This window comes from Epinephelus fuscoguttatus, linkage group LG16 (assembly GCF_011397635.1).
Source record: "Epinephelus fuscoguttatus linkage group LG16, E.fuscoguttatus.final_Chr_v1".
NCBI classification, from domain to species: domain Eukaryota; kingdom Metazoa; phylum Chordata; class Actinopteri; order Perciformes; family Serranidae; genus Epinephelus; species Epinephelus fuscoguttatus.
The window spans coordinates 10104632-10131416 of NC_064767.1; the positions used below are offsets into that span (position 1 = coordinate 10104632).

Consider the following 26785-nt stretch of genomic DNA (forward strand, 5'->3'; position numbering starts at 1 on the left):
CTGTGACTGGGAAAATATTCTACAGTCTTTCTTTTACATCTACTCTCCTACATCGAGTCGTCCATCCAGGGGCAGCATGCTGAGCAAAGCACCCAGACGTCCCTCTCCCCAGCAACGCTTTCCAGCTCCTCCTGGGGGACCCCAAGGCGTTCCCAGGCCAGATGAGATATGTAATCCCTCCAGTGTGTTCTGGGTCTGTCCCGGGGCCTCCTACCAGTGGGACGTGGTCGGAACACCTCTAACGGGATCCTGATCAGATGTCCGAACCACCTCAACTGACCCCTTTCGATGCAAAGGAGCAGCGGCTCTACTCCAAGCTCCCTCCGGATATCTGAGCTCCTTACCCTATCTCTAAGGGCCGTTTCATAGTCGACGCACGCAACGCAAGAAAGCGACGCAAGTGACGGGAGCAACGCACTTCCTTTCATAGTCAACGCACTGAATGCAAGCGATGCGGGTGACACTAGAAATGCAATACATTGCTCGCGCAATAGGGGGTAGCAGAGTCACCGGTACGTTCCGGCTAGCTCGTATTGCTATCTTATTAGAGTGCAGGGCACTAGAACTGTCATATAAATGGGAGTGTGATCGTACGAGTTCGCAAAGTTTTTCCTCCTCGCCTGCCATATTTCATACCTCCTTCTTCTGTGAATAACAAAAAGTGGTTAATTTCAAGTACGTCGCTTACATTATCACCCCCGCTGGCAACGCATGGTATTACACACGTCGCTGTGTTGCGTATCAAAAAAAATGGACAACACATTTTGAGACGCAAGCACGCATCATGGCAGCCAATGCATCTTGATGCGTCCCAATGTGTTCGCGTGTGCGTGCCTTTGCGTCAACTATGAAACGGCCCTAAGGCTGAGCCCAGCCACCCCACGGAGGAAACTCATTTGGGCCGCTTGTGTCCACAATCTCATTCTTTTGGTCACTACCGAGCTCATGACCATAGGTGAGGGTTCGGACGGAGATGGACCAGTAAATTGAAAGCTTCACCTTCTGGCTCTGCTCCCTCTTCACCACGACAGTCTGGCACTCTATTCCATTCTAGTCCATTCTACCCTCACACGTGAACAAGACCCCGAGATACTTAAACTCCCTCGCTTCGAGTTGGTTTTTGTGTAATTAAGTGATGTCTGCAGTCATGTCTAGCTGCCCCCTGGAGCCATCAACGTATAAGCCGATATGGTTAAAATGATGGATTGTTCTGATATGGTGAAGTCCAGCCTAAACAAGAAACCCAGGTTAGTTAGCTAATAGAATAATTCAAAAGACAAAAAAGTAACAATGACAATAGATAAACCTCTCTGGGATCCTCATCTGGGATATCGAAATGATTACCATGAAAATAGGAAATGACCCAACTATTACAAAGTCAAGATCATTCAACGACATAAATGCTAAGCTAAAACAGCTTAGTAAGTATTCTGTGAATGCGCAGGGTGCCACAGGACGCTGTTTGCATCATGGTATAAATTATGTACATGAAACTGCAGTGTACAGTAGAAACACGCATATCAATGATTTCTTTCAGAATCCTTCACATTTCTTTTTCTGCAACAAACCAAATAAAAACCGACTCATGCTTTCTGTCAATTTGCCCTCAAAGTGAGATGATCTTCCTAATCTCACTGAGGTTTCTTTATCTCACTTAAACAGTTTATTTAAGGCTGTGGTTGTGAGCAGATGTAACGACTTAACCCCTGCGACCTCAGCTGTCCCGCCTGAGCAAATAAAACGTCAACATCCGGCTCCGCGGCCCCTCCTCTGACAGCTTCACTTCCTCCTTCTCACAGCAGCTCCTCTTCCAGCGGGGCTGTTGGGAGGGGAAGGGATGTGGTGTTTCATCACTCCAACCATGCTGTGGTTGGTGGACATGCTCGTGTATGTGTGTGACAGAGATACAGACGGATATGTGCATACGTAGATGATGCATATATATATATATATATATATATATATATATATAAAATGCAATTTGCAGACAGTGTGTATTCTGTTGGAACAACCAGCTGTGTCAATGCAGAGCCTGGTTTTCAATGAAACACCAACTCTCTGCTCATATGAATTAATGTAATCATTAAAACAAAGACACTAAACACTCCAAATCTGATAGCTTTTTTTCAACTGCCGCCACCGCTGAGCAGACACAGAAAGGAGCGCCACTTACAAAAACCCAAACTTAATCAAGTGACAGCGACGCCTACAGGTGATCTCTTGGATGTGTAGACAGCAAAAAGTGCAGGACAGAAATCTTGCCGATCACCAGCATGAACCAACAACCAAGCCACTATCTCCTCAGATGTGACCACAACCAAGATAACAACTGTTGTGGATTAATCCAGTTTACAGTAAGCGTGTGTGTCATGTTCACAAGCACCCTCGGGACACAAACAGTATCAGGCACAAGAACAACAAATCCTGTTCATTCAGACAAACACAACGCAGCAAAGCTCAGACCAAATGTTAGCAATAATCTGCAAATTGGTTAATTGAAACTGCATGAAGAAAAGAGGAAACTGGATATTGGAGTTTTTTGTTTTTTCCAAACGAGAATTAAAATCAGAAATTTTGGCCACCTGAAGCGATTTCACACCAGAGGAACCGGGCCGTGGTCGGCTGAAGGCTGTTTTAGATTTAAGAACTGAAACATGTCAGCTTTCACAAGTGCCCCTTCAGGACTTTTCCCAGACCCGCGCTCTCTGTCCAAATCGGTGATGAAAGACTCAAAATCACTGCACGGGAGCAGCAGTTAATATTACATTCACCCTTTTCAGTTGACAGCGTGCTGACCTTCTCTGAGAGCTGCTGGAGCTTCCAGTGTTACGTAAAGATTAGGGTGAGATTGGGCCTAATATACTGTAGTGCTCTGACCACTGACTGGGTGCAGTTTTTCAATTATTTTAGCAAAATCCCATGAGTGTACTTTGTAAATGTCAAAATACCCTCACACAGCAGCACACACACCTGCAGTCATTTAACTGTTTCAGGGTGTGTTTCTGCACACTGTGACTGAAGCAACAGGTGATCACAAAACATACAGTGATGCAGCACTACATCCACCAACATTTGAATGAAATCAGGTCAATAAATGTCACAGCCGGGACATTTTTAACCAACAACGTGCATGTTTGTGTTCATGTGTGTGCACAGGGGTGGATGGAGATGGATGTGCATGGAGGAGAGAATGGAAAACAGTGTGAATGGGTGAATGTTTGCATAGAAACATATATTTTTTTTCTTGGAAATCACATCTGCATGCAACTTGAAACATTTCAAAACCACGATGTGTGTGTGCACCATGACCCCAGCTGGTCAATATAATCAGGTGAACAACATGCAAACAACTAAAATCTGATATACTGTCACAAAGCAGTAGCATGTTTTCACTTTATTGCTGCTTTAAGAAAATATTCATTGTTTTAGTGCTTGATTTTATTTAAATTCAGCCTTCAAACGTGAGGAGACTGTTATTCAATTAAAAATAAAGACCAGGGATATATGTAAGTGGATTGTTCTGTGTAAATTACTAATATATAAATGACTAAAAGTGCAAGTACTCACACAAAAGCGTGGTAGACGAAAGCCCATTCCCTCGGTCTCTCCAACACGTTGTAGAGGTAATTCTGGAGCCGCCGGTACCGCGCGTTCCTGCGGCCGCTCTGCGCGCTGTAGGTCAGCGGCTTCCCCAGCAGGCTGAGCCGGGCACCCTGCTTCCTCTCCGACCCCACCGCACCTGCCGTGGCGGGAGACAGGAGACCGTCCCCGACCCGCACCGCGTTATTCATCGTCCTCCGCCCAGACTCCACATCTTTCAGCGCGTAGTCCTGCACCCGGCGTCCTGTCGAGGTCTTGAGCCAGAGTCCGGTGCCGCTGCTCTCGTCGCCGGTGTGACTTCGCGGCATGGCATCACCAGCGCAGTGCGCTGGGAGACCGGCAGACATTCACATGTAGCCAAGTGCTCCTGCGCTGGGTGTTTCACTACTTTGACTTTCACTGTTACACTCAGTAAAACAAAGCAGAGGGTGAAGAGTTAAATGACTAATCTGCTCTCATGTTGTCATCCTGTGGCCGCGTGTGAGCACATTCACAGTCCGGTTTGGACACTTTGGCCATCTGCGCAAAGCTGCAGAAGAGTGGGGTTATGAAGGAGTGGATCCATCGAGACATTTGGCGGGGGGAGGGCTCTCCCACCCTCCCACACTCTCTTTCTTCCCGAACTCACTCTCACTCGCCGTCTTGCTTCCTTCTGTCAAAGTGTGTGGAGCCTGCCGGTGCTGCCTCGAACCACAGGTCTCTTTTACGCACCAAACAGAGACAGGCGCAGCACGGCCAGCACCACCAGAACCACTGGGTTAGCAGGTGATCTGGACAGCGAGAGCTGCGGATGTATCTGTGGTTTTCAATTTGAATTATACAGTTAATTAAAGAAACGTCAAAAGACAGGGAGCACCGATGACGCATGTTTTACGCAAGCGCGGAAATTGCCCGGGAATCGCCCAAAACAACCCGCGTGATCATTTTAATTCGTTTATCAGAAAATATCAAGTCCACTTCATCTGTATCTCAAACAGTGCTGCTTTGAAACACTTCTACACAGAAATAAAGTCATTTCTTTTGCATGGAGGGAGCTGACATGAAGTTACTGGTATAATTAAAGATATTATGAGACGGTTTTTACGCGGTAAAACTGCATCACATAATTGGCTTCAGACTGAACACCACCTCGAGATTAGTTCATATTGAGAGAACCAAACTTTACAATGAATCTGTTGCGGCTTCAGCAGCAAAAGAGACGGTGAGGGCTGGTTTGGTGCCAAAGAGCCGAAACCAGGCATGCTTTCTGATTAGACTGTGAGCAGCTGCGTCACTGTCCCCTGATGACCGACCATGTGACCCGAGAAGAGCAGTGACTACTTTCTCTTTAGTTTTGTTTCTTGTCTGTGTCTTTCCAACCTGTTACTATTAAATAACAAAAATATTCTGCTGTCCAAGTTACATATAATCGCACCCGTGTCCATTCACGCGCAGGGGTTTTGGCACAATTTAAATTTAGAAGTGTGGTGGAAGGTTATGCCTTGAGACAAATCCACTGCCATTCTCTATGTCAGTGCTCAACTTTTCACACATAAGTTATTTCGGATTTGAACTTTATCCAGCCAAAGCTCTTGATGACGCCAGCAATATGACGCCATCACGTGCTGTTCCCTCTATTTTTAAATGTGAGCACGTAACGTTTCTTTAACATTTTTTTAAACCAAGACGTGTGATGAGTTTTTCCTGTTGCGATCAAAGCCTGACCTCTAGTGGTCAAACTTTGGTATTACAGGAGCAGCCCACGAGATGACAAAGCTAAATCAAGATAATAAATGGGAAATAACATCAGTAAGATATCAATAACATAGACAGACAGCTCAGATAAAGTCAGGATATGCTCTCTGATAGAGGCATGTTTTTAGGAGAGACTTACACAGACAGTCTTATATCCTCAGGCAGGCTGTTCCAGAGCCTCAGGGCCCTGGTGGCTAAAGCTCTGTCCCCTCTGGCCTTCACTCTGGACTCTGCGATAAGCAGAAGACCTCTGCCCGAGGATCTCAAACTATGCAGAGGTTCATAAGGGACTAACAGGTCTGAAATCAATATGGGTCGGAATGGATGTTGTCTCATTATCATCCTGTATTCCCTCAAAAGACCTCATCCATATAGTATCAGGTCCATATTATTATACGACTTTATAGGACTTGTCTAAAGTTTTCAGACAACATCCATTTCCATCCATATTGATTGTTTCTTTCCTATATAACTAGAGCTTCAGCTTTATACTGAGGATAACAAGAAGTTTTATCAAAAAATGAAGACGCCCTTTTGTCATGTACCAGTTTCTGACTTTTTATTTACCTATTGTTGCATTAGTAGTACAAATAATAATAGCCTAAAATAGTTCATAGCAGAGGCCCATTTGGTATTAACAAGTAAATGGTCGCTTTCTGAAGGTGATATTCTTGTCACCTTCAAAACCGTACTCCAGGGTACTGCTCGAGACTGGTGGGAGATTGCCCAATCAAAAGTAAACACCTGGAGTGAACTTGAAACTGTTTTTTATCAGCTTTTCTCTCAGAGGATTTTGAAGATGAGCTAGCTGAACAAGTACGAATCAGAGATTTTGCTTTCTCCTACAGAGCTCTCTGTAAAAGATGGAAACCCTCTGTCACAGATGCTGGCATTGTTAAATTGATCCTTAAAAACTTACTTATTATTCACCATAAAACTCCAGTTAAAAGCCGAGTCCTATCCCAGCTGACATTGGGCAAGAGGCAGGGTACACCCTGGACAGGTCACCAGACTATCACAGGGCTGACACATAGAGACAGACAATCATTGACACTCACATTCACACCTACGGACAATTTAGAGTCACCAGTTAACCTGCATGTCTTTGGACTGTGGGAGGAAGCTGGAGTAGCCTACCTGGAGGAAACCCACACTGACACAGGGAGAACATGCAAACTCCACACAGAAGGGCCCCCCCACCCTGGGATCGAACCAGGAACCCTCTTGCTGTGAGGCATCAATGCTAACCACTGCATCACCATGCCACCATAACCTACCATTTTATTTGAAGCCTAATTTTCATGCCAGTAATATTCATACTGGTTCAAATAAACAATTTGATCATATTTTCTCATCTTTGCTGAGCAACAGTTTGGTGTTAACGGGATTAAAGGCCTGTCCCAAATATAGACCTGTTGAGTTCAGGGCTATTATTCGCTTACCTCATCTTGTTTTTTTTACATGGATTAGTGTATTGTGCTCTCACTGCCACTGGATGGCACAAAAAAGTGTCCACGAACGAGGACAACAGGTCTGAGTTAAGCAGAATGAAGTTTAAGGTCAAGTAAACCCAAAATGTGATGTCCTAACTTGTCCTAACTTGTCATGGTTCCTTGTAAAACCACAAAGCCTTTTGAAGAACTATTTCTTCTAAGTAGAAAAGTAGCTCATCTGGTGGACCCTGAACTACACACTGTGTGTATATATTATATGCACATTTTCCCATGTAATAATTAACCACATTTTTCACCCTGCTGTCTGTTTGTTGTGGGCTAATTATGGGCTGTTTTGGGTTCATTATCTGCTTTGTTTATCTCACTCCCAGCCTCAATCCTTCCAGGATCAATTAAAGTAATCCGCAGAGTTTTAATTGGCAGAACTTCAGCACACTGAACAGATTGAAATTCAACCACAGAGCCGACAGAACACTTTGTAATTACACTAATTGGGGAGTAAAGAGGAAGACAGTGAGGAGGGAGGGTGGGTGTGGGAGAGAGGGATTTTCAGAGAGAGGAGGAGAGAGCATTGGTTGGGATTAGGCCCGGGCTGCAGGTTAGACGGGATTACGGCGCGCAGCGCGGCGCACTTCACTCCGCTGTGCGCTCTGCTATGGACTTCTCCGCACGGCATTTGTGAACCACATTTAAGACCTGTCACTAACATCCCTCGATCCTGGTGATAGACCAGATATCTATGGAAACATGGCCGACGTCCCTCAGCTCGTCAAAATTGGTATTTCACTGAAGATGCTTCCCAACAACACCGCGGTGCACTTCAAGTCCGACGGCGCCAGGTTCGGACAGACCCGGACCATCAAGCTGCTCACCGGGTCTAAGTACAAAATCGAGGTGGTCGTTAAACCAGGAGCGGTCGAGGCCACGTAGGTAGCCCTTCTATTTATTTATTTGTTTGTTTGTTTGTTTAAGGCGTGGGTTGTGCTTTGGTAATATTGATCCTGGAAAACAAATACAGCGACCTGACTGTTATATTCGTACAATTTCCGACTGAAAAATACCACAAAGATAATTTAATTCCCTGGTGAGCGCTACAAACACGTTTACGTCACCAGGGCGGTTATTTATACAAACATATATTTCACATATGGGAGGAAAGGGACACACACGGAGCCTCCCAAATAATGGAGATTGTGTTTTCTGAATGAAGCAGCGCTCAGAACCATTCACGGTCCCTCTGATTTCCCCTAGAGAATTATGATGACGTTATCATATGGGATATTTTTGATTGGTTAATGCCAATGTTTGCTTCATCTGCACAAGTTATTTTTGTAAAACACGTTTCCTTCACAGAATGAAATACACTGGGATTTTGACTGCTTCACTGGACTGTAGGGCTTCCCAGTATTTGGCTTTTAATGACAAATAGATTATAGGCCTATAAATATAAAGCGTCGGCTAATTAAAGATCCAAGGAAGAGGCTCACGCCTCGCCTGCAATGATAGCGACCTTAACAAAAGGCAAGTGCAGATTTTAATGCCGCATTCAGGGACAGTAGGATTATAAAGATGATACCGCACATGAAGTGGAAGAAAAGTGAAGCTTCTCGTCATTTCCAAGCTGCAACCAAAACACAAAATCACTTTAAAATGTTTCTTATACGCCTTGGTATATAAGTATCGCACTAAAATATACATCTGATAAAAAATCCTGCATTTTAGCACTCAACAAGTCCCCTTTTCCAAGTGAAGTACTCCAAAGTACGATTTTACGAGGTGCAAGTGAATGCAACATAAACCCCAATTGGCTGCACATCAAATCCAGCACAGATTAGGACTCCAGGGTTTGGGGTTTTGTGTTAGTGCCCTCCTGTGATTTGCCTGCAGTAAATGATTATGTAATGACTGTTGTTGTTCGTCCATGTCCAAATAAGGATTAGTGTTGAACATGTAAATATCAGAGAGGGAAACGCCTCAGCAGCACTCTGATGTAAAAATAGGTCACCCAGGCGATGATGCATTGGAGATGTTACACTGAATTTGGGGCATGCTCATGAGACACAGCTGTGGACTGATTCCACTACTTGTCAACAAGAAATCCTGTCTGCATATAAATACAAATACATTCAAATTAATATTTAAAAAATGGATCGGAGGGATTGAAGCTCACAGTGGCAGTTTATCTGTTTTAGCACTTTATTAGAGATACAACTTTTGATTTATAATCTTTGACTTTTTGTACATTACTTATGCTTTTTGCCTCATTCGATCAGCTGAGAGCTAAACTTGATTTTCCGAGGACACATTATTTTAGATATTTGCAGGTTCAAGATTGGGCTCGCAAACATATAGGTTCATTTCCATCAATCCCTGAACAGCAGCTTCTAGATATTCGATTTCCAACAGCTCCATCTCTCAAAAGCACATTATCTGTTATGTATTTGAAACTTTCATCTTTACAGACAAAATCTCTTGATGCACTGAGAGAGGCGTGGCAGGTGGATCTGGACTTACCATTTACAGATGCTGAGTGGTTAGATATATTCGAGAATACACACCTCATCAATATCCTCCTGAGACCCTGTGTCCTCATGTGAAGGCGTCACATTTTGGGTTTACTTGACCTTATACTTTATTCTACCTAACTCAGACCTGTTGTCCTCGTGCGTGGACACGTTTTTGTGCCATCTAGTGGTAGTAAGAGCACAATGCACTAATCCATGTAAAAACAAGATGGTAGCCATCTCTGCCAAGTCAGTCTGCAGCCAATCCTGACACAAAAGTGGACAAAAGCTGATCACGTGTTATGGTTGGCACTTGTTTATTTATGATTAATAATGTTTGTAGATTGATAGCAACAATAACAAGTTAAGACGCTGTTAATTAGGATGTACTTGTTCGAAGACATCAGGACTTTATTATCATTGACAGTGTTTGGTTTTTAATACTTATTGGGTTCTACTGATCTCAAATATCTGGGAGAAATTAAAAATGTGAACCAAACATAAGTTCGGGGTCTCAGGAGGTTATGTGCCCGGCATGGCCTGACTCAATTTGAGGTGGTACACAGACTTCATCTATCTAAAATCAAAATCTCAAAGATGATGATTCTTGTAATAGATGTAAAAGCTCCCCCGCAACACTAGCTCATACATTCTGGTCTTGCCCGGGTCTCTCAGTTTGCTTGTTTGTTTGTTTTTTGTTTGGTTTTTTTTGAAGCTCTTTCTAAAACGCTTAGAAGAATCCAAAACCTCTTACAGCAATTTTTGATTTGATTGATTTTCATTTGGGTCATGCACACTTACATGTGCCCGACCCTCATGGGTTTACAAGACACCATCACAATGACGTTACAGTAACAATCAAAAGTACATGTTAAACTCAAATTTTTCATCATCATCCAGCCAAAAGAAATCAACACAGATAGAGGTCATCTTACTGAAAAGTACATTCCTTATGTCTTCATATACGGGACAGTAAACCAGGAAGTGAACTTCATTCTCTGCGTCACCTAAATCACACAACAAACAAATTCTGTCCTCCTCTGGGGTGGCATTAAACCACCCAGTCTCTAAGGCTGATGGTAACGTTCCTGAGCACAACTTTATCATTTGTTTAGATTATACTTCACATAAGGTTCCACACTGTAACTTTTCTTTATAAGACAGTAAGTTTGTAGTTTTTGTTTATACCATATGTCAACAGACCATTTTTCTCTAAACATGCGAAACATTTCATTCCTGATCTCCTGACTGTCACAGAGTAACCTGTTCTGGAAAATAAATGACAAGTTGTTCAAATAAAATAAAGAAATGTGTACTGATCGATGTCCTGTGTTGCGTACCTGTCTGCAGGTCGATGAGTGTGGGCGGGGTGACCTTCCCCCTGGAGCAGCAGTCCAAAGACCCGCAGTCAGTGGTCTACAGTGGGCAGTACGACACAGAAGGGGTGGCACACACCAAGAGTGGAGAGAGGCAGCCAGTTCAAATCAGCATACAGGTATGGACAGGAGAGTAACAGGAGAGGCACTTGTGTCAGGTGGAACAAGGAATGTTGAGGCACTTATTCTCGAATGCGTCGTTCATACTTAATGTCACCTTGGACAAAAGGAATAAGTATAAAGACCCAAAGTATTATCTGTGAAGCCAATTCCAAACATCGCTTATTCCTCTGTGCCGTGAGGGTATGCCAGAAAGTTTAGAGAAATGAGCGAACCACAGAGTGTATAAATATAATGGACGCAGCCATTATGACATCACCCATTGGTTTGTGGATTGTGGACTACTGTTTTGAAGCCTCAAGTTTGACATGTTGGCCGTCGCCATCTTGGATTTTTTGAAGCCACATATGACCATATGTGGACAAGAGAGTAGAGCGATTGAGGAGCAAGAGGTGGATGACTCATGACTGTAGCGACGCCTCGACAGACAGCCTGTCACTCAAAGTGGTCACGCCCTTAACTGCGCATAACTTCAAGCCTCAACAAAATTTAAGCCTTACAGTTGTCATGAATGAGGAAATTAATTTTACAGACCAAAACCATTTGTGTACCAGGAAGTAAACATGTTTATTTCTGCTGTAAAGTTGAGCATTATAACACGGGAGTCTTTGGGGATTGACTCACTTCTGGAGCCATCCCCAAGTGGCCATTAGAGGAACTGCAGTTTTTGACACTAATGCATCAGTGTTGCAGTGATAGTTGATGAGGTGGGTGTAGGACTAGGTAGATGGGTAGGTTACAGAGGAGGAAGTGGGTGTACTCTCCTTTATATTCCGATGGCTTTTTGGCTGATAAGCGTATACCTGCGTGTACCCTCCACTACACCCCTGGAGGTTGCCACTTGGAGCTAATACATTGTTGGTTTTGGTCTTCTCATGGGATTTGTTGACAAAACCAAAAATAAAGATCATCTGCAGCTTCATCCTTTAATCATAGAGTGATCACTTTAGTTTATAACTGCTTCACGTCTTCCACGACTGTCTCAGCGTGTTCCTGTTACCCTAAAGGTGCTAAATGCCTTACTAGATGTCTTTATGTTGCTCAGCCTATGGTTTAGCTGAAATCAATGCCAGCTACTAACACCTTCAATCATAATTACAGTTTTTCTTCAGTGATAGCCACGGGTGTTTCCATGGTTACAGTTTAGGTAGAGTAATCATGGATGTATTCATGAATGGATCTCGCAGGTGTTGAAGCTGACATAATTAAGGCTGCAGCTAAGGATTATTTCTTTTATCAATGCATCTACTGCTTGTTTTCTCAATTAACTGGTTGGTGTACAAAATGTCAGCATATTTAAAAGTCACATTTTGCTAGAGCACATGGTGATGTCATCAAGTGTCTTGTTTTGTGGGACCAATGCTTCAAAACCCGAAGGATTTAATTTACTACCATAGAGCAGAATTTTGCCTCCTTTTTGGCTCAAAAATCGAGTTAAAGGATTAATCACTTACCAAAATTCTCAACTCTAATCTTCATGTATATGAATTTACTTTAATAGATTTTGTCATTAACCTTGTAACAAGACAGATAGTTGACAGCAGAACTACAGGTTCAAACATTCTTACAGATAACATTATATTTGGTTTGACATGTTTGTGTGTGTCCTGTCCATATGTCCAGTTCACACCCTGGGGCCTCTGGGATGATATGGGGTGTGTGTGTGTGTGTGTGTGTGTGTGTGTGTGTGTGTGTGTGTGTGTGTGTGTATCCATCTGTCAGATGAGTACGCCTCCTCTTCATTTCACCTTCACATGATTTTACACATAGTGTGAGTGTCTATGTGGGCTTCTTGTGAGTGTGTGTGTGTGTGTGTTCCCATCTGTCCACTCACACACTCATCTGTTCATGTTTTCTTCCTTCAGTTCACAGAGGCGGGAATGTTTGAAACGGTGTGGCAGGTGAAGTACTACAACTACAACAAGAGGGACCACTGCCAGTGGGGAAACAGCTTCAACAGCATCGAGTACGAGTGCAAACCCAACGACACGCGCACGCTCATGTGGGTCAACAAGGAGATGTTTGTGTGATGGAGATATTCAGTGTTTACTCTGCAAAAACACGAGGTGTGGCGTTTCTGAGCATCAGCATGTCATGATAAATTAATTTTCTTTAATCCACAGCAGATACACACTCAATCTTTGACTTTATTTTAATTTAAATTGATTTTTGTGTGTGTGTGTGTGTGTGTGTGTGTGTGTGTGTGTTTGAAAAGAAAATGCAACCTTTCCCTCTTTTGTACTGTAAAAAAGCACATCAGATTAACAGCCAAATCAGATCCTACGGCAGAACATATAATATAAAATGCATGTTGTCAGTCTTCTCGCAAGGTGCATTTTATCAAGGTTAAAATGAAACATGTTGCACTTCTCAACAACCTGCAGTTTGAATTATGCATTGAACAATTAAATGGCGTTTTGAGATAAATATTTTAATGTACCGTTCGGTTGTGGCGTGTGGTAATGTGTATGTGCAGTAGGCTACTGTGTGCGTGTGAGTGTGTCTGTGTTTAGTTACAGAAAGTGTGTGTGTTTTACAAACGGTGCTTGTACAGATATGTTTATACATGTGAAGAGTTTCATTCCAAAATGACTTAAAAGCATGTCCAGAAATTCATGTTAACATTTACCAAAATGTTGATGAGAACATTTCCCCTCTTGACCACGTCCTGTGTCCTTGCATTAGTGAGATTTTGATGTCACTGGCCCTCAAGCTGAATTTTTCCCATCTGTCCTCATATGGGAGCTTGCCATGACATCTGCAGCCTCTAATTTTAAAAATGTGGGGTGTGTTTTCAAAGTATGCAACAGAGGAAGGTGACATGGCAGATGACTCCATATCTTAATACAGGTTTGAGAGGATTTTTTCTAGCTTTAAGAAATACATGACATCTCTGACCCAATGAGAAAAGCATAGGGGCGCACTTTTCAGTTTAGAGGGATCAAACAGTGAAAGCTGTGACCGCGTGGGCTGTATTTAGTGCGATAGCGCAGGATTCCTTCAAACTTAAACCAGAAATTGCACAGACTTGGTTGGGGTTCAATTGGATTTCAAATATCTCACGAAAAGCTCTAAAAATACTTCTGCAGAAGGTGGAGAGGTTTGGACATGACCACAACATATGCATTAAGCCTGCTGGCTGGCCTCTATATCCAGGGCATAACGGCACAACATTCAAATACATCTTTTCCGGTCTAGCATTAATAAGATGAGAAAATTATCAGCTAAGCAGTAACCTGGAGAACAGGCATGCCCAAAGTGTGGCCCGGTCGCCAAGTGGGGCCTACGGACAGATTTTAAACAGCCTGTGATGTGTCTTTCAAAACATACCATATATGGCCTGCTACATAATATAGTTCACTCTGCATTTTTTTGCGTTTACCTCACCATGGCAGGACTATCATACACAGTCGGAACAGCAGCTGATCTGCTAGGTAACATCAGTGGCCACAGCAAAAAAGTGTGAAGTCGACAGCAAGGGCTGCTACTTTCAGAAGCGGTGGGAAGTTGAAGATTTTTTCAGTGAAAGATGAAACGGTTACATTTGTCTCGTGACATTTTTGGTGCGGCTTCTGCAGCGATGCAGGTGCTGCGCCAGCCCATCGTGGTGAGGAGAGAGCTGAGCCGGAAGATTTACTGGTCTACCTACGTCCCAACCCTCACCTATGGTCAGAGCTGTGGGTAGTGACCAAAAGAATGAGATTGCGGACACAAACCAAATCCTCAAATCCAAAATGAGTTTCCTCCGTTGGGTGGCTGGGCTCAGCCTTAGAGATAAGGTAAGGAGCTCGGACATCCAGAGGGAGCTCGGAGCAGAGCCGCTGCTCTTTCACATCTAAAGGGGTCAGTTGAGGTGGTTCAGGCACCAAGGATGCCTCCTGGGTGCCTCCTGTTAGAGGTGTTCCAGGCACGTCCCACCGGTAGGAGGCCCCGGGGCAGACCCAGAACACACTGGAGGGATTACATATCTCACCTGGCCTGGGAACACCTTGGGATCCCCAAGGAGGAGCTGGAAAGTGTTGCTGGGGAGAATACACATTCTGGCTGCCACAACTAAACTAAATTTCAGCCTGTGTTGCTGATACTTTCAGAGACCTTGAAGTTGGTCTGTCTGAAACACTGGAGAGATACTACTTTCTTTGAAAGAGTTACAGGATCATGCAGTTGCCCACACAGAACCGACCCTGGTCTCTTGATGCAATCGTTCACAGGCTCTTGAAAGCACACAGGTCAGCTCCCCTGCGAGTCTCCAGAGTTACTGTTAACCAAAAAAGAATATCTTCTCAAAAGCATGCTTCAGCCCCGTATCCTTTTACGATGACACCGCAGCGCGCCTCCTCTGCATTAGCACCTCTGAACCACAAAATCATTGGTGTTTTGGAATGAAACTCTCCGTCTAGCTGTGTGTGTTGTGGTGCCAGTGTGTGTTCAGTGTAATGCAGTACTGGATGTAGGAGTTTTGTATTTGGGTGAAGTCGTACCCCTATTTACAGCGTGTTTGTCTTCTCTACCTCTTCCGAATGACTTAGCCATGAATATGAATTGTGTTTATTAAAGAGAAACAATGTATTTGGGATATTCAGAACACAAATTATCAATGAAATCTTTTTTCTATTTCTGGTGGTAAGTTATATTTTGAAAAAATAGTATTTTTGTACAGTGAACCATTTGAAATGTTTTCATATTATTGTGTGTATATTGGTAGAAATGTTTCCTTTAAAATATTGAATTGACCTATGCAACAAAAATCAGAGCAACAGAATAACGATGAAATTGTGCAATGCAGTTGTGAGATTTACATATCATTCTGACCTTTTTGTGAAAATGTTGTTTGATTATAACTATTAATAGTAAACTTTGAAACCTTCTGTGTGACAAATGTTTTCATTTTACGCACTTAATCAGAACCCTACTGTGGCATATTAACTACATAAGGCTCATTTACAAACACAAGTGTTGACAACTCGTTCAATTAGTGCTGTAAATATCTATGGTAAACTACATGAGTGACTCATATAAAGGAAGCTTTCAGAGCTCCGACAATCACAACAGAGGGCAATAGTTCTTAGTAATGGTACAAACTATAAACTACCGCACAAATGACAATAACTATCATAAACCATCATGTTCTGAACAGACACACCCTAGACCTCAACAGTAAACTACAAACAAATCAGTCCAGCATAATGGGAAACGAGGGTGTCGCTCCAATATTAAATGTAAAATAATAATAATAACTTTATTTGTATAGCACTTTTCAGTAAAAATAACAAAGTGGTTTAGAGCATAAAATATCAGCACACACTCAATATCAACACAAAATACATACAAATTAAACATTACAGCAACTTAAACATTACTTCATAAAAGCCTTCCTGTAAAAGTGTGTCTTGAAGAGCGATGTAAAATGAGGAATAGACTCTGAAAACCTGATTTCCTCAGGCAAATCATTCCAGAGTCTAGGGGCCCTGATTGCAAAGGCCCTGTCGCCTTTTGTTTTCAGCCTAGACCTTGGAACAGCTAGCAGGGCCTTATCAGCGGATCTCAGGCTGCAAGCTGGTTTGTGTGAGGATAAAAGGTCTGAAATATAGGCAGGGGCTAGCCCAAGTCTGGCCTTAAAAACAAATAAAAGAATTTTAAAATTAATCCTAAAATGAACAGACAGCCAGTGCAGGGATGCTAAAACAGGGGTGATGTGGTCACATTTTTTAGACCTAGTTAAAAGCCAAGCTGCAGCATTTTGTACTAACTGTAGATGGTGAGGTGATTTATGGCTGAGGCACATATATAAGCTATTACAATAGTTGAGGCATGAAGAAATAAAAGCATGGATGAGTTTCTCCAAATCTGTGGCTGAGATAAAAGACCTGACTCTGGCTATGTTTCTCAAATGATAAAAACATGTCTGGACCACTTTGTTTTTTTTTACATGAAGTTCAAAGTTCAAGTCCTGGTCAAAAATGACGCCGAGGTTTCTGGCTGAGGGTTTTACAAGAGGTGTTAAATCGCTAAGGCTTTCCAAAATTAATTTTCTTGTTGTGGATGGACCTTGACTGATTGAGTTGGAGAAAATTGTCTGACATCCAGTATTTTATTTCTGTGATACAGTTGCGGAGGGCTGCTATATTAGACTGATCACCGGGCTTGATTGGGATGTACAACTGTGTGTCGTCTGCATAACAATGAAAATGGACATTGTATTTACGGATGATGTCACCTAGAGGGAGCATGTAAATGGAAAAGATAATAGGGCCCAGGATCAACCCCTGGGGGACACCATAAGAGACATTAGTGGGGGAAGAAACAGAGCCAGCTACAGATAAAAGTGTAAAAGGTAAAGGTGTCATTTAGAGGCATATTGACTCATCCATGGTATTATCACTCACCATTAAGCCAGACTTAAAACTTTAAAAACAATATAGTCCTATATGGTACCTCTAATGGCTCTATACAAGCACTATTTGATAAAGACATTGTACAGCATCTTTGGGAGATGGGTGCCACATAGCACCAAAAAAGGTTCACCTATGATTACGAAACAAAAAAAAGCATTTGGGTACTGTTTATGAAACCCAGTTGTAAGGGGAACTACACCCATTTCCATTATTCATACTTTTTATTCCTGTGGTCTAAGACAGTCCAATAATTTTAAAATAGATGAACAACTCTGTTCCAAATCCCAAAACTAGCATGCCCAAACTCAAACTTGTGATGTCATAGGGTATTAAGTGCAGAACTTCTCCACGGACAATGGATTTTCTGTTATAAATGACACTGAGAGCAGCCAGGGGAATGTTATTGGTACAGTAGTACATGGGTACATTTGCTGTGTCATAATTAAGAACACTACAATAGAATAAAGCTAATTTTGGAATATAAAAGAAAACAAACATTCTGTGGGCCCATAAAATTCTGGGCACCCCAACTGACTTCTCTGGTTTGTGGCTTTGAGAGAGCATAGCTCATGTTCACAAATATTAATTGAACTTTCCTCAGCCATGGAAATAACGTAATGGAGTTTTTAACTTGGGTGCTACTCCCTTTTAACCTGATCCTTTCAGTGCTTTAAACATGCAGCATTACAGCGCATTCCTTACTTCATGATAACTCTTTCTTATACCACATATACTGCATTCACTTAACACTATAATTGCAACTACAAGTGCTTACAACTGGCCTACTCACTGCTACTAGTGGTAATACACAGCTTATGACTGTGCTATTAGCAGTGTCTGCACCAGTTGTTCAGCTTTACTGGTCCTCTGAAGCCACTTAAAGTCTCACTGTGGTTATCACAAGGCTTTGTATGGGTTTAGTGATAGTGCCATAGGGATTACATAAAATGAAATCCATCTGCCACCTGTGTAAAGTAAGGTTGAGGGTACATAAGGCCTGAGTGGCGACTGTCTGCAGTACAGCCATACCACCAGCAGGGGGAGCCTGAGCACAAACCTAATCAGGAGGTCAAACTATAAACTAAATAAATAAATAAATAAATAAATAAATGCTGTAGTTCCCGGATGTACAGTACTGCTGCACCTCCCCCCTTCACCTCCTCTCTCCTCCCCTCCGCCACCGCCTGCTTGTCAAACCGAGCCTCCTCCTCCGCTTACTGTCCCCTCCCAGCGGGTCTCCCTCCCTTCGCCACTGCAGTGAAAGCCTCGGTACGGGAGAGACGGCCAGACGGAGAAGAGGAGCCTGAAGCTGGGTATAAAGCCAGGACGAGACCTCACAGAGAACCACAACTACCATATTGTTTTTCTGTCCCGCTCCTCGCCACAGCTCGGCGGCTCTACCGACTCCCCCCCTCCCCCGGTTGGACCTCTTTTCCGCTCACATCGCCTGGATTTCATCATCCGACCTGCAAGATGGTAAGCGAGCCACGGCTCCTCGTTTCAGCCCGGTAAACACACCAGTTGGCAGATTAGTGTGGCGCTTTGACAGGTTGTTTTTCACAAGTTAGCAGTCGACAGCGCGGAGAGGAGGAGGAGGAAACGCGTTTCTCACCCACTTCTGGCTCCCTGTCGCGCCTCTGTGTGCAACACCCCGGGGCTGACAGCAGCCTAAAGCCTGTGGCCCAGATATTTCTTATCCCCTCTCCGTGTAGCCTGCACTCTTATTAGCAAACCAGGCCTGTGCAAATTAGTTTTGGTGACAGAAATACACGCTCATCAGGCCTCTGAGTGTGGCACGTTTTGCACAGCAGGCAGGAAAATGCAACTCTGCATGAGCAAAATGTATCTGAATGTTTCCAGGTAGCATGGCGCTGTGTTGATACTTGCAACAGTGTCTCATCTGAGCACTGAAGCTTTAATACACACAAACGAGGCTACATTTGTATCTTTGCAGCGGTGCTACAGGAGGCTGCCATAGCAGGCCACACTGCTGTCCTCATTAACTGCTCAGTCGCCTATACATGTACATCCAATACACTATATGAGGGCTGGTTGCCTAATAACCGTGAGGCGTTCACGTACTGACCAGTAGGAGCGGATCTGACTGTGCAGCAGCGTCCAGGCCTGGATCCACTCTCCAAGCTGACTTGTTGTCAGTGCTTGCAGGGACGTGTCCAGGAATTGTGGGCCCTGTGCACAGAATTTAAAGCCACCTCTCCTCCCTCTCCGCTGTCCTCATATACCCATAATTCCTTCACATCCAGTCCAGGTTAAACACCTCCACACATCAATTTACTAATCAGTTATAAATGTTTTAAGACAGAGGAGGCAACCTGCGACTCCAGAGCTGTATGTGGCTTTTTAGCCCCTCTCTGGTGGCTCCCTGTTAAAATTTTAATTTTCATTGCGCTCCAGCCCTCCTGCGACCCCTTACAGGATAAGTGGTTATGGAAAAAGATAATAGGCGGTACAGTGGTGGAGTGGTTAGCATTGAAGGTTCCTGGTTTGAACGCAGGGTGGGGGAGCCCTTCTGTGTGGAGTTTGCATGTTCTCCCTGTGTCAGCGTGGGTTTTCTCCAGGTACTCCGGCTTCCTCCCACAGTCCAAAGACATGCAGGTTAACTGGTGACTCTAAATTGCCCATAGGTGTGAATGTGAGTGTGAATGGTTGTCTGTCTCTATGTGTCAGCCCTGTGATAGTCTGGTGACCTGTCCAGCCCCCATGTGACCCCTAACAGGAGAAGCAGTTACAGAAAATGATGAAGTAATTGTTGTAGGCCTAAAATGATTGTTGCATTCTTCAGCTATAAAAATGTGCAGCCTATGCACTGATTTAAAAAAAACATGTTTTAACATTTTGTCAATTAAAATGTGCATCATACATCTGTGGCCTGGCGCCTTTTACTCTAACAACATCATTAGCAATGGCAACAGTAGCCTAAAGTCTCCCTAGCAAGGCTAACTGGATTCAAAATCCAAGAAGGGAAAAGTCAAATAGAGAATGTAACAGTGCGTGGACAAAAGTGTTTGTGTTCACTGGCAACGCTGCAAAGTTAAAGTACCAAAGAATCAAAAAGAGCCCAACTTCAGAGTAGCCACAAATAATGGACCCTCAGTTACACAGTTAGTGATGCTGATAGGCTAAATTCAACTAAGACTTGAATATGTTTTGCCGTTCGTGACTAATTTTTTTGTGGCCAAAAATGGGTCTTTTGACAGTAAAGATTGCCGACCCCTGTCCTAACAGCACGAACGCGGTAGCCATTTGTTCACTGGCAATCCCATGTTTGTCAAGGGAAGGTTGTCTTACTGTTCTCTTGTGTCTGGGGTCTCATTTATAAACACTGCATACACACACAACAAGGCCTGAAAAAGGTGTACGCCCCCTCCCACGAAAAAGTTGTGATCTATAAATATAAAACAGATTTGATGGGAGAAACTTTGACCCATCTTTACGAACGTTTTGGAGATGGGAAATTGGCAATGCATGCAACAGATTTGGGTTGCTTTAAGGGGTGGGGGAAAAATTATACAGCATAGTATGGTGGTAATTTGTGTGGCAGTATTGTAACAATACACAGATGCCAAGTATTGTTTTGTTAAATTATATTAATCATTAATATTATAAATACAAATCAGACTTTTGGTAGCCGACTAGACTAATAAAATCAGTGTAATAGATACACATTGCTGCAATAATTATGATTAAAGTGAGAAAAACTTCATCTTATTAGATAAAACAGATGTTGGCAACACCAGGTTTTATAATTAGCAGTTGGAAAAAAGGTAATAAATGACAATATGTTATTACAACAGTCTGCATATCACAAAACACGTAATAGTATTATATCATGTGGCCTCTGGTGATCCCCACCTCCAGTTGCTCAGACCTGTTGTTTACCAGTAGATTCAAATGTCTTTAAAGATCGAAACGAGCCAGTGTGGTGTCACAGGGTCTGCAAAATAGAGCTTGACCAATAAATCAGTCTGCCACATATATAGGTTGATGTTTTTGTAGATGTATCGGTGTCAAGAAACAAGACAGGCATGTCAGAGATATTTGTTTGCGGTAATTTAAAATCAGTGTCACCACCAGTAGATAGTTTGTCCACCAGAGGACAGAGACAAGTTTATTTTGTGTCCGTCAAATGCAATACATTCAATATTGTAGAATATTTCCAGAAAAAAAATCTCTTAAAAAAGCTGTTGTTTACATTCATAATGATTCAGCTTGGGCCCTGATTTAACACCAGTGAATACAGCGATGTGTACTTTAAATTTGAATCGTTAAGACACCAGCCAACAGAGTGTGATCTCACCTGGGGTCTGTTCTCAGAAGCAGCTTTAGTAAGATGCCTGCATACATTTTCAGAGCAAAACCTCAAATCTGGAGCATTGACTGATGTTAAAAGAGCAGTCCTGCAAACCTGATAACAGTAAACTGGCGTCTTGGTTGGATAACTGCCGTGTAGCCGTCAGGAGCTCATGCATTGTGATTCAAGGTTACCGTCCCTCAGGTATTATTCTGCAAATCGTGGTGCAAATACAAAGCAGGATATAAACCACGCACATGGACTGAGACCTCAGAGCATGTTTGGTCCGTGACACAGCATTAAAATGCACTTAAATTCCTATAACACATACATTAACTAGAGACAGGTGAGCTGAAAATGCGAAGGACACCTTGTTAGATTTGCCCTGCAGCAGTCTCAACTCTCTGCCAGAGGGTAGAAACTCAGGGTGTGCATGTCGCTCAGATAGTGTGCCAACTTGTGTCCTGTCAAAATGCATTCTTCTCAGCTGCGGGGGGAGGCTGGGGGCAGGGACGCACAGTTGCTTAAGCATGTAGTGGAATGATCTGATGCTAAGGGGACCATATGCTGCCTAGCAATCAAGCGCCACCCACATAAGGATCGAGCCGGAGCTAATGTAAAAGAGATAAAAGCCACAGCGAACCACCAGCAGGAGTGATGATCAACACTACGTGATCCACACTTCCAACCAGCCCACTCAATCTGGATTTATTCTCCTCACTGGCCGTTGCAGCGCTGCGGTGCTCGGCCTGCACCGGAGCCAGCAAGCAGTCACAAACTTTTGTCAGTAAACATCTATTTGTCTAGTGCGCCAGCGTCAGGGCACAGAGGATAGAAAAGTTTAAAGTAACACTTAAATGGCATGCTGCGGGTGGCCTGCCTCTGTAATCGCTGGCTGGAACAGGATGTTTAGAGGATATAATGCATGAGAGTCTGCTTAGTAGTGCTCAAAAGTTGAAAAGGTCAGAATGGATGTATACACTGATACTGACACTGATGTAGGAGGAGGTGAAGAGGTTTCAAAAGCTGCTTTGAGTTTTTTGTTTTGTGCACCGACTAAGATTTGGTATCAGGATATATATATACATCACCTGTTGTTCAGAAGCGGAATTAATAGCTGATTAATGTTTTTTGGGCTCATTTAAATCACTGAAATAAATGTCCGTCTGCCTCATCAGCATTCAAGGCATCAAATATGCTGCAAAGAAATAACCTTTGAAAAGCATTTTGCACACTATTACTGGAAGCACTGGAACAATATCAGGCATGCTTACACAGCCTGAAGCAATTCACCTGCAGTAACAGTAGTATAGAGTGTTAATTTATATTTCTACATAGAGATATGATGGAAAAAAATAACAGTTGACAGTCGTTTTATATTGTTGTTATTAGAGCTGCCCTGACAAAGAATTTTCCTAGTCAACCAATAGTCATCATTTAGGACCATTAGTCGACTAGTCGCCTGCATGTTTACAATATTAATTTAATTATTAAATTATATATTTTTGGCAGGGCAACACAATGGTTTGAGTTGAAGGTGTGAGAAAGAATAGTATCAGTAACATTGTTAACACTGTGCTACATTACAGAGAAATACAAAACCGTACTAATGAACCTTCATTAATATAGGCCTATATTTTATCTCCAAGTGCACGTCACACACTGAGCGAGCCGCCTGTTAATGGCGCTGTGGGCTAACGTTTGGTTGACTGTGCAGATATCTGTTCATAGAGATTAGCCAAAATGGCCGGTGTATGGAAGAGGAAGACTTGGCCCAGATTGACGCTAGCTACACCAAATCAGCTCAAAATATTGGCCCTCGACATCAGAGGCTCATCAGCCGATAGCCAGTGGGTTCCAAGATTGCCTTGACTATAATAGATGAACATTGAACTTATACTTAAAGAACTGAAGATACCAAGTGCATGGCTGGTCTTTCTCCTGCCTGCTAGCTGGTGTAGGATATAACACAGTGAACCAAAAGGCAATTAAAGTTTAGACAACGTGAATCTGAGCACGTAGTAATTTAAATGAATGTCAAGTCAACCTTAGTTGAAACTTTGATTTCCCTTTGATTCACATTTATCCTTTGCTGTTATTAAGGCTGCTCTTTTAACACAGTCTCCTACAGCTGCAACCTTTCGCATGGATCCATATACTGCAGCAACAGTGTTGTTGTGTTGGTTTCTGTAGAAATTTAAGTGCTGGAACAAGAAGTCAGTCAATCATTTAGTTGTTAGAAATTAGAGTTTTAAATTAACCAGTCATTTTGAGTCATTCATCCAGTAAAAATGTGAAATATATGTTAGACTTTGTTGCCTTTATTCGTAAGTTGAGTCATTGTTAACTGAATATCTTTGGGGGTTTGACCATTTTTGACAAATAAGCATCCTCAAGAGATCATTTTTAGTGCTTGGAGTGTCCAGTGGGCTTTTGTTGTATTTCTCGCCATTTAATACCAACACAAATAAAGAATGAACGTTGGTTGCAGATTCATACCATCCACTAATTGTTGCCTGACCTGTGCTTTCCCTCAGCGTCGTCATCATTGTGCTCTCTCTGCCGGGACCTCCTTGTGTCACTGCACTGGTCGTTATGTACCTGCACCAGTTACACCAAGATGAAGTCAATCTTGTATTAAGCCGAGAACTCAGTTTCCTTATGTTCTCAGCACTTGGTGAATCCAGTACAGCTTCATCAACACTAGGTTAATGCATAAGAAGATTTAGGCATTGTTAGTTTACACAGCATTATGAGGCCTCCACAACCCTTTATAGGTTAGCACAAGTCGGGGATAGAAATGGCTGAGAGGATTAGCTCTGCCAGAGTTCCTTCAGGCAGCTGAGATTTTGGTAATTATTTTCATATTTGCACTTGACTCCTAAATCTGGCACAGATCCTCGACACACATGCATTCACACAGAAGTGCACACACATCAACATAGAAGCAGGGATACATGCAAACACACCTACCCAGGTAATATTACAAAATAATAATGACCGAGACCGATGACTGTCAACTTGTAGCAGCTCATTTTGATTCTTGCACATATCCTCCATGGCTCCTCGTCTGTGTAACAGAGTAGTTTACTGCGTCAGCTGGTTATTGGCTTGGGTTTTGCGTGCTGCACAAAGTTGGGCTGAAAAATGGAGGGGTGAACTCTATTTAAAGACCAATCCTGAACGCCCAGCTCAGCTGCTCTCTGCCGCGACTCTGGAGGGTTGAGCATGTTTATCATAAAGCTCAGCTGTATGGCAAGCTCGATGCTTGCAGACACATTTGTGTGGAGGAGGGAGTCTGGTGATCCCTGAACTAATCAAGCAAGCAAGTAAGGGAACAGAGGGAGAAACGGCACACACACACACACACACACACAACACAGGAATAATGCGTCAATAACACGCATTGTGTGGAAAAGTAGCTGAAACATGCCAAGCGAGACACACAGATGTTGTTTTAATTGATTCCCCATGTGCACACACACACACACACACACACACAGCAGAGTTCTTTGCTTTTTGGATGGCCTTTGAGTTTATGGTGAACAGTCATTTTTGCCCCTCTCAAGTTCCCTCAATGGCCAAGTGAACGCCTGCGGCAGCTTTTTGAACATTATTTTCTTTCCACTCAAAGTATCAATACAGGGGGCAGCATTACAACACAGACATACTGGAAACAAACAGTGCTACAGCACATCTAAATACACACATACACATTGAAGTCTGATGCAGATTTTCAGGGCCGATGCTGATGTTTGTCCTCATCGTGAAATCAAGGTTGGGAGTATGGAGCAGTCCAGTGTGTCCGTCCATCCATCCATTGTGCACAGTAGCTCAGGCTCCACAGATGGGATTCAGGGACTGATGCATGCCTCTGCTCTGTTCTTGCATTTCCTACATTATGCTAATTGGCCCGGTGCAGACACTGCAGCGCTTATTAATTTGTAGGATTTATGCAAGTCATCGCTCCTTTCCAGCATGTTCTAGGTTGCAGTGGCTGCACTCAGAGGGCAACACAGTGTTTAAATGCCGACGTGATGTGCAGTGTCTGGAGTACTGCATCGATACTTTGGAGTGAGGCCGGACAATATATGGATATTATATCATTCTAGTGATGTGAGGCGAGATCATGTTGTCTTTTCCTGGTTTTAAAGGCTGCTTTCTGAACTCACCAGACTGTTATAGCTTTGCCCTCTTAGTCATTACATCCACATTACTGATGATTACTTATCTCACTACTGAAATATTTTGGGTAGCACCATGAGTCATTCCTAAAACACTGTGGCGATATTGATGTCAAGGTATTTAAAATATCGTGATATCTGATCTTCTCCTCATCGTCTAGCCCTGCTTCTGAGTAACACGTTATATCAGATTTCTTTTGGCCTTAGCCACAGTGGGAAATTTTAAACCTCAAATTTTTCATGTCACATCATAGTAATATTTACCCGTAACATGAGCGTGAAGGACGTAAATGTGCAGTCATCAAAGCAGGCTTTTCATCAAAAGGCTGCTTGTCCGATCGACACATTTGGCCAGGGAAGTGAGTAGCTCTGGTTGCTGCCTCATGCTGCTGCTGTGCCCTTGACTAAAGCACTGAACCCCCAAACTGCAGATAAGGCAGCCTGCAGGTGTGAATGTATGCAAGTGTGTGAGCGGGTAGTTGGAAAGGAGCATTCGTGCTCAGCAAATCTGCCTTGGAAAAATAAGAAATCTCAGGTTTTACATACAGTTTTTGATTGTGTTTAAGGAGTTAAGGTGGACAGACTGTACAATCAGTTGGATGTGACTTTCAGACATTTACGGAAATGTAATATGAACAGGAAATATAAAGAGGTGAGGATTTTACCTTTCTACTCCAGCGCAGTGAGCTAGTTATGATGAAAGTGTCACTTACGACACACCAGATAAGAATTTGCCGTCATCTGATTTTGTTGTAGCGTGCGAGCAGAGTACATTCTTATGTCCTGCCAAAGATGCCTCAGAAAAGCCCTTCACGTCTTCAGCCCCATGCACTGTACTCCCCAGTCTTTCATGTTATGACTGGGTCTATAATTAGCCGTGTTTTTGGGTCGGCCGTAGTGTTGCTGCTGAACCAGCGACGATGCCAGACTCTTCATTATGCAAAATGTGTTTTGTGTGCTAAGGCCTAATTGATTCTGAATGAAGCATGCATTATTGATGAGCCAACACGAGTCTCCCTCTCTTTCTCTTCCTGCTCTCCATCCCCCCTCTGTGTATGCAAGATGCTGTTTCACTTTGTTCACCTCCTTTCCTGTGTTTTTATGAT

At 43.0% G+C, this 26785-nt stretch overlaps 3 protein-coding genes across 5 annotated transcripts in view; 2 read left to right on the plus strand and 1 right to left on the minus strand.

The window, feature by feature from the left end:
- The window catches only part of kcnq5a (potassium voltage-gated channel, KQT-like subfamily, member 5a), a 158287-nt gene extending 153850 nt beyond the window's left edge, over positions 1-4437 (minus strand). For 2 of the 3 annotated variants that reach the window (XM_049600054.1, XM_049600055.1), the window contains exon 1: positions 3568-4434. In XM_049600054.1, the coding sequence (XP_049456011.1) occupies positions 3568-3947 (380 nt within the window). In that variant the 5' untranslated portion in view covers positions 3948-4434. Of the gene's footprint in view, positions 1-3567 lie in introns of all 3 variants that reach the window. The other variant, XM_049600053.1, reaches the window with a different exon arrangement.
- Positions 4438-7347: 2910 nt separating this feature from the next.
- cnrip1b (cannabinoid receptor interacting protein 1b) lies at positions 7348-12998 on the plus strand. The gene is made up of 3 exons (XM_049600056.1): positions 7348-7714; positions 10643-10787; positions 12654-12998. The coding sequence occupies exons 1-3, from the start codon at positions 7536-7538 to the stop codon at positions 12816-12818; spliced, it is 489 nt and encodes a 162-aa protein (XP_049456013.1). The 5' UTR covers positions 7348-7535; the 3' UTR covers positions 12819-12998.
- A 5347-nt stretch (positions 12999-18345) lies between these two features.
- LOC125903134 (calcineurin subunit B type 1) overlaps positions 18346-26785 on the plus strand; it is a 43271-nt gene continuing 34831 nt past the window's right edge. The window contains exon 1 of the mRNA XM_049599844.1: positions 18346-18659. Within this exon, the coding sequence (XP_049455801.1) occupies positions 18657-18659 (3 nt within the window). The 5' untranslated portion in view covers positions 18346-18656. The remainder of the gene's footprint in view (positions 18660-26785) is intronic.

What these genes read in the sequence shown, in the direction of transcription:
- cnrip1b (XM_049600056.1), top strand. Translation starts at nt 7,536, where the DNA reads ATGGCCGACGTCCCTCAGCTCGTCAAAATTGGTATTTCACTGAAGATG. An exon ending in CCAGGAGCGGTCGAGGCCAC is followed by an intron (nt 7,715 to 10,642) that starts GTAGGTAGCCCT and finishes ACCTGTCTGCAG; the next exon opens with GTCGATGAGTGTGGGCGGGG. An exon ending in CAGTTCAAATCAGCATACAG is followed by an intron (nt 10,788 to 12,653) that starts GTATGGACAGGA and finishes TTCTTCCTTCAG; the next exon opens with TTCACAGAGGCGGGAATGTT.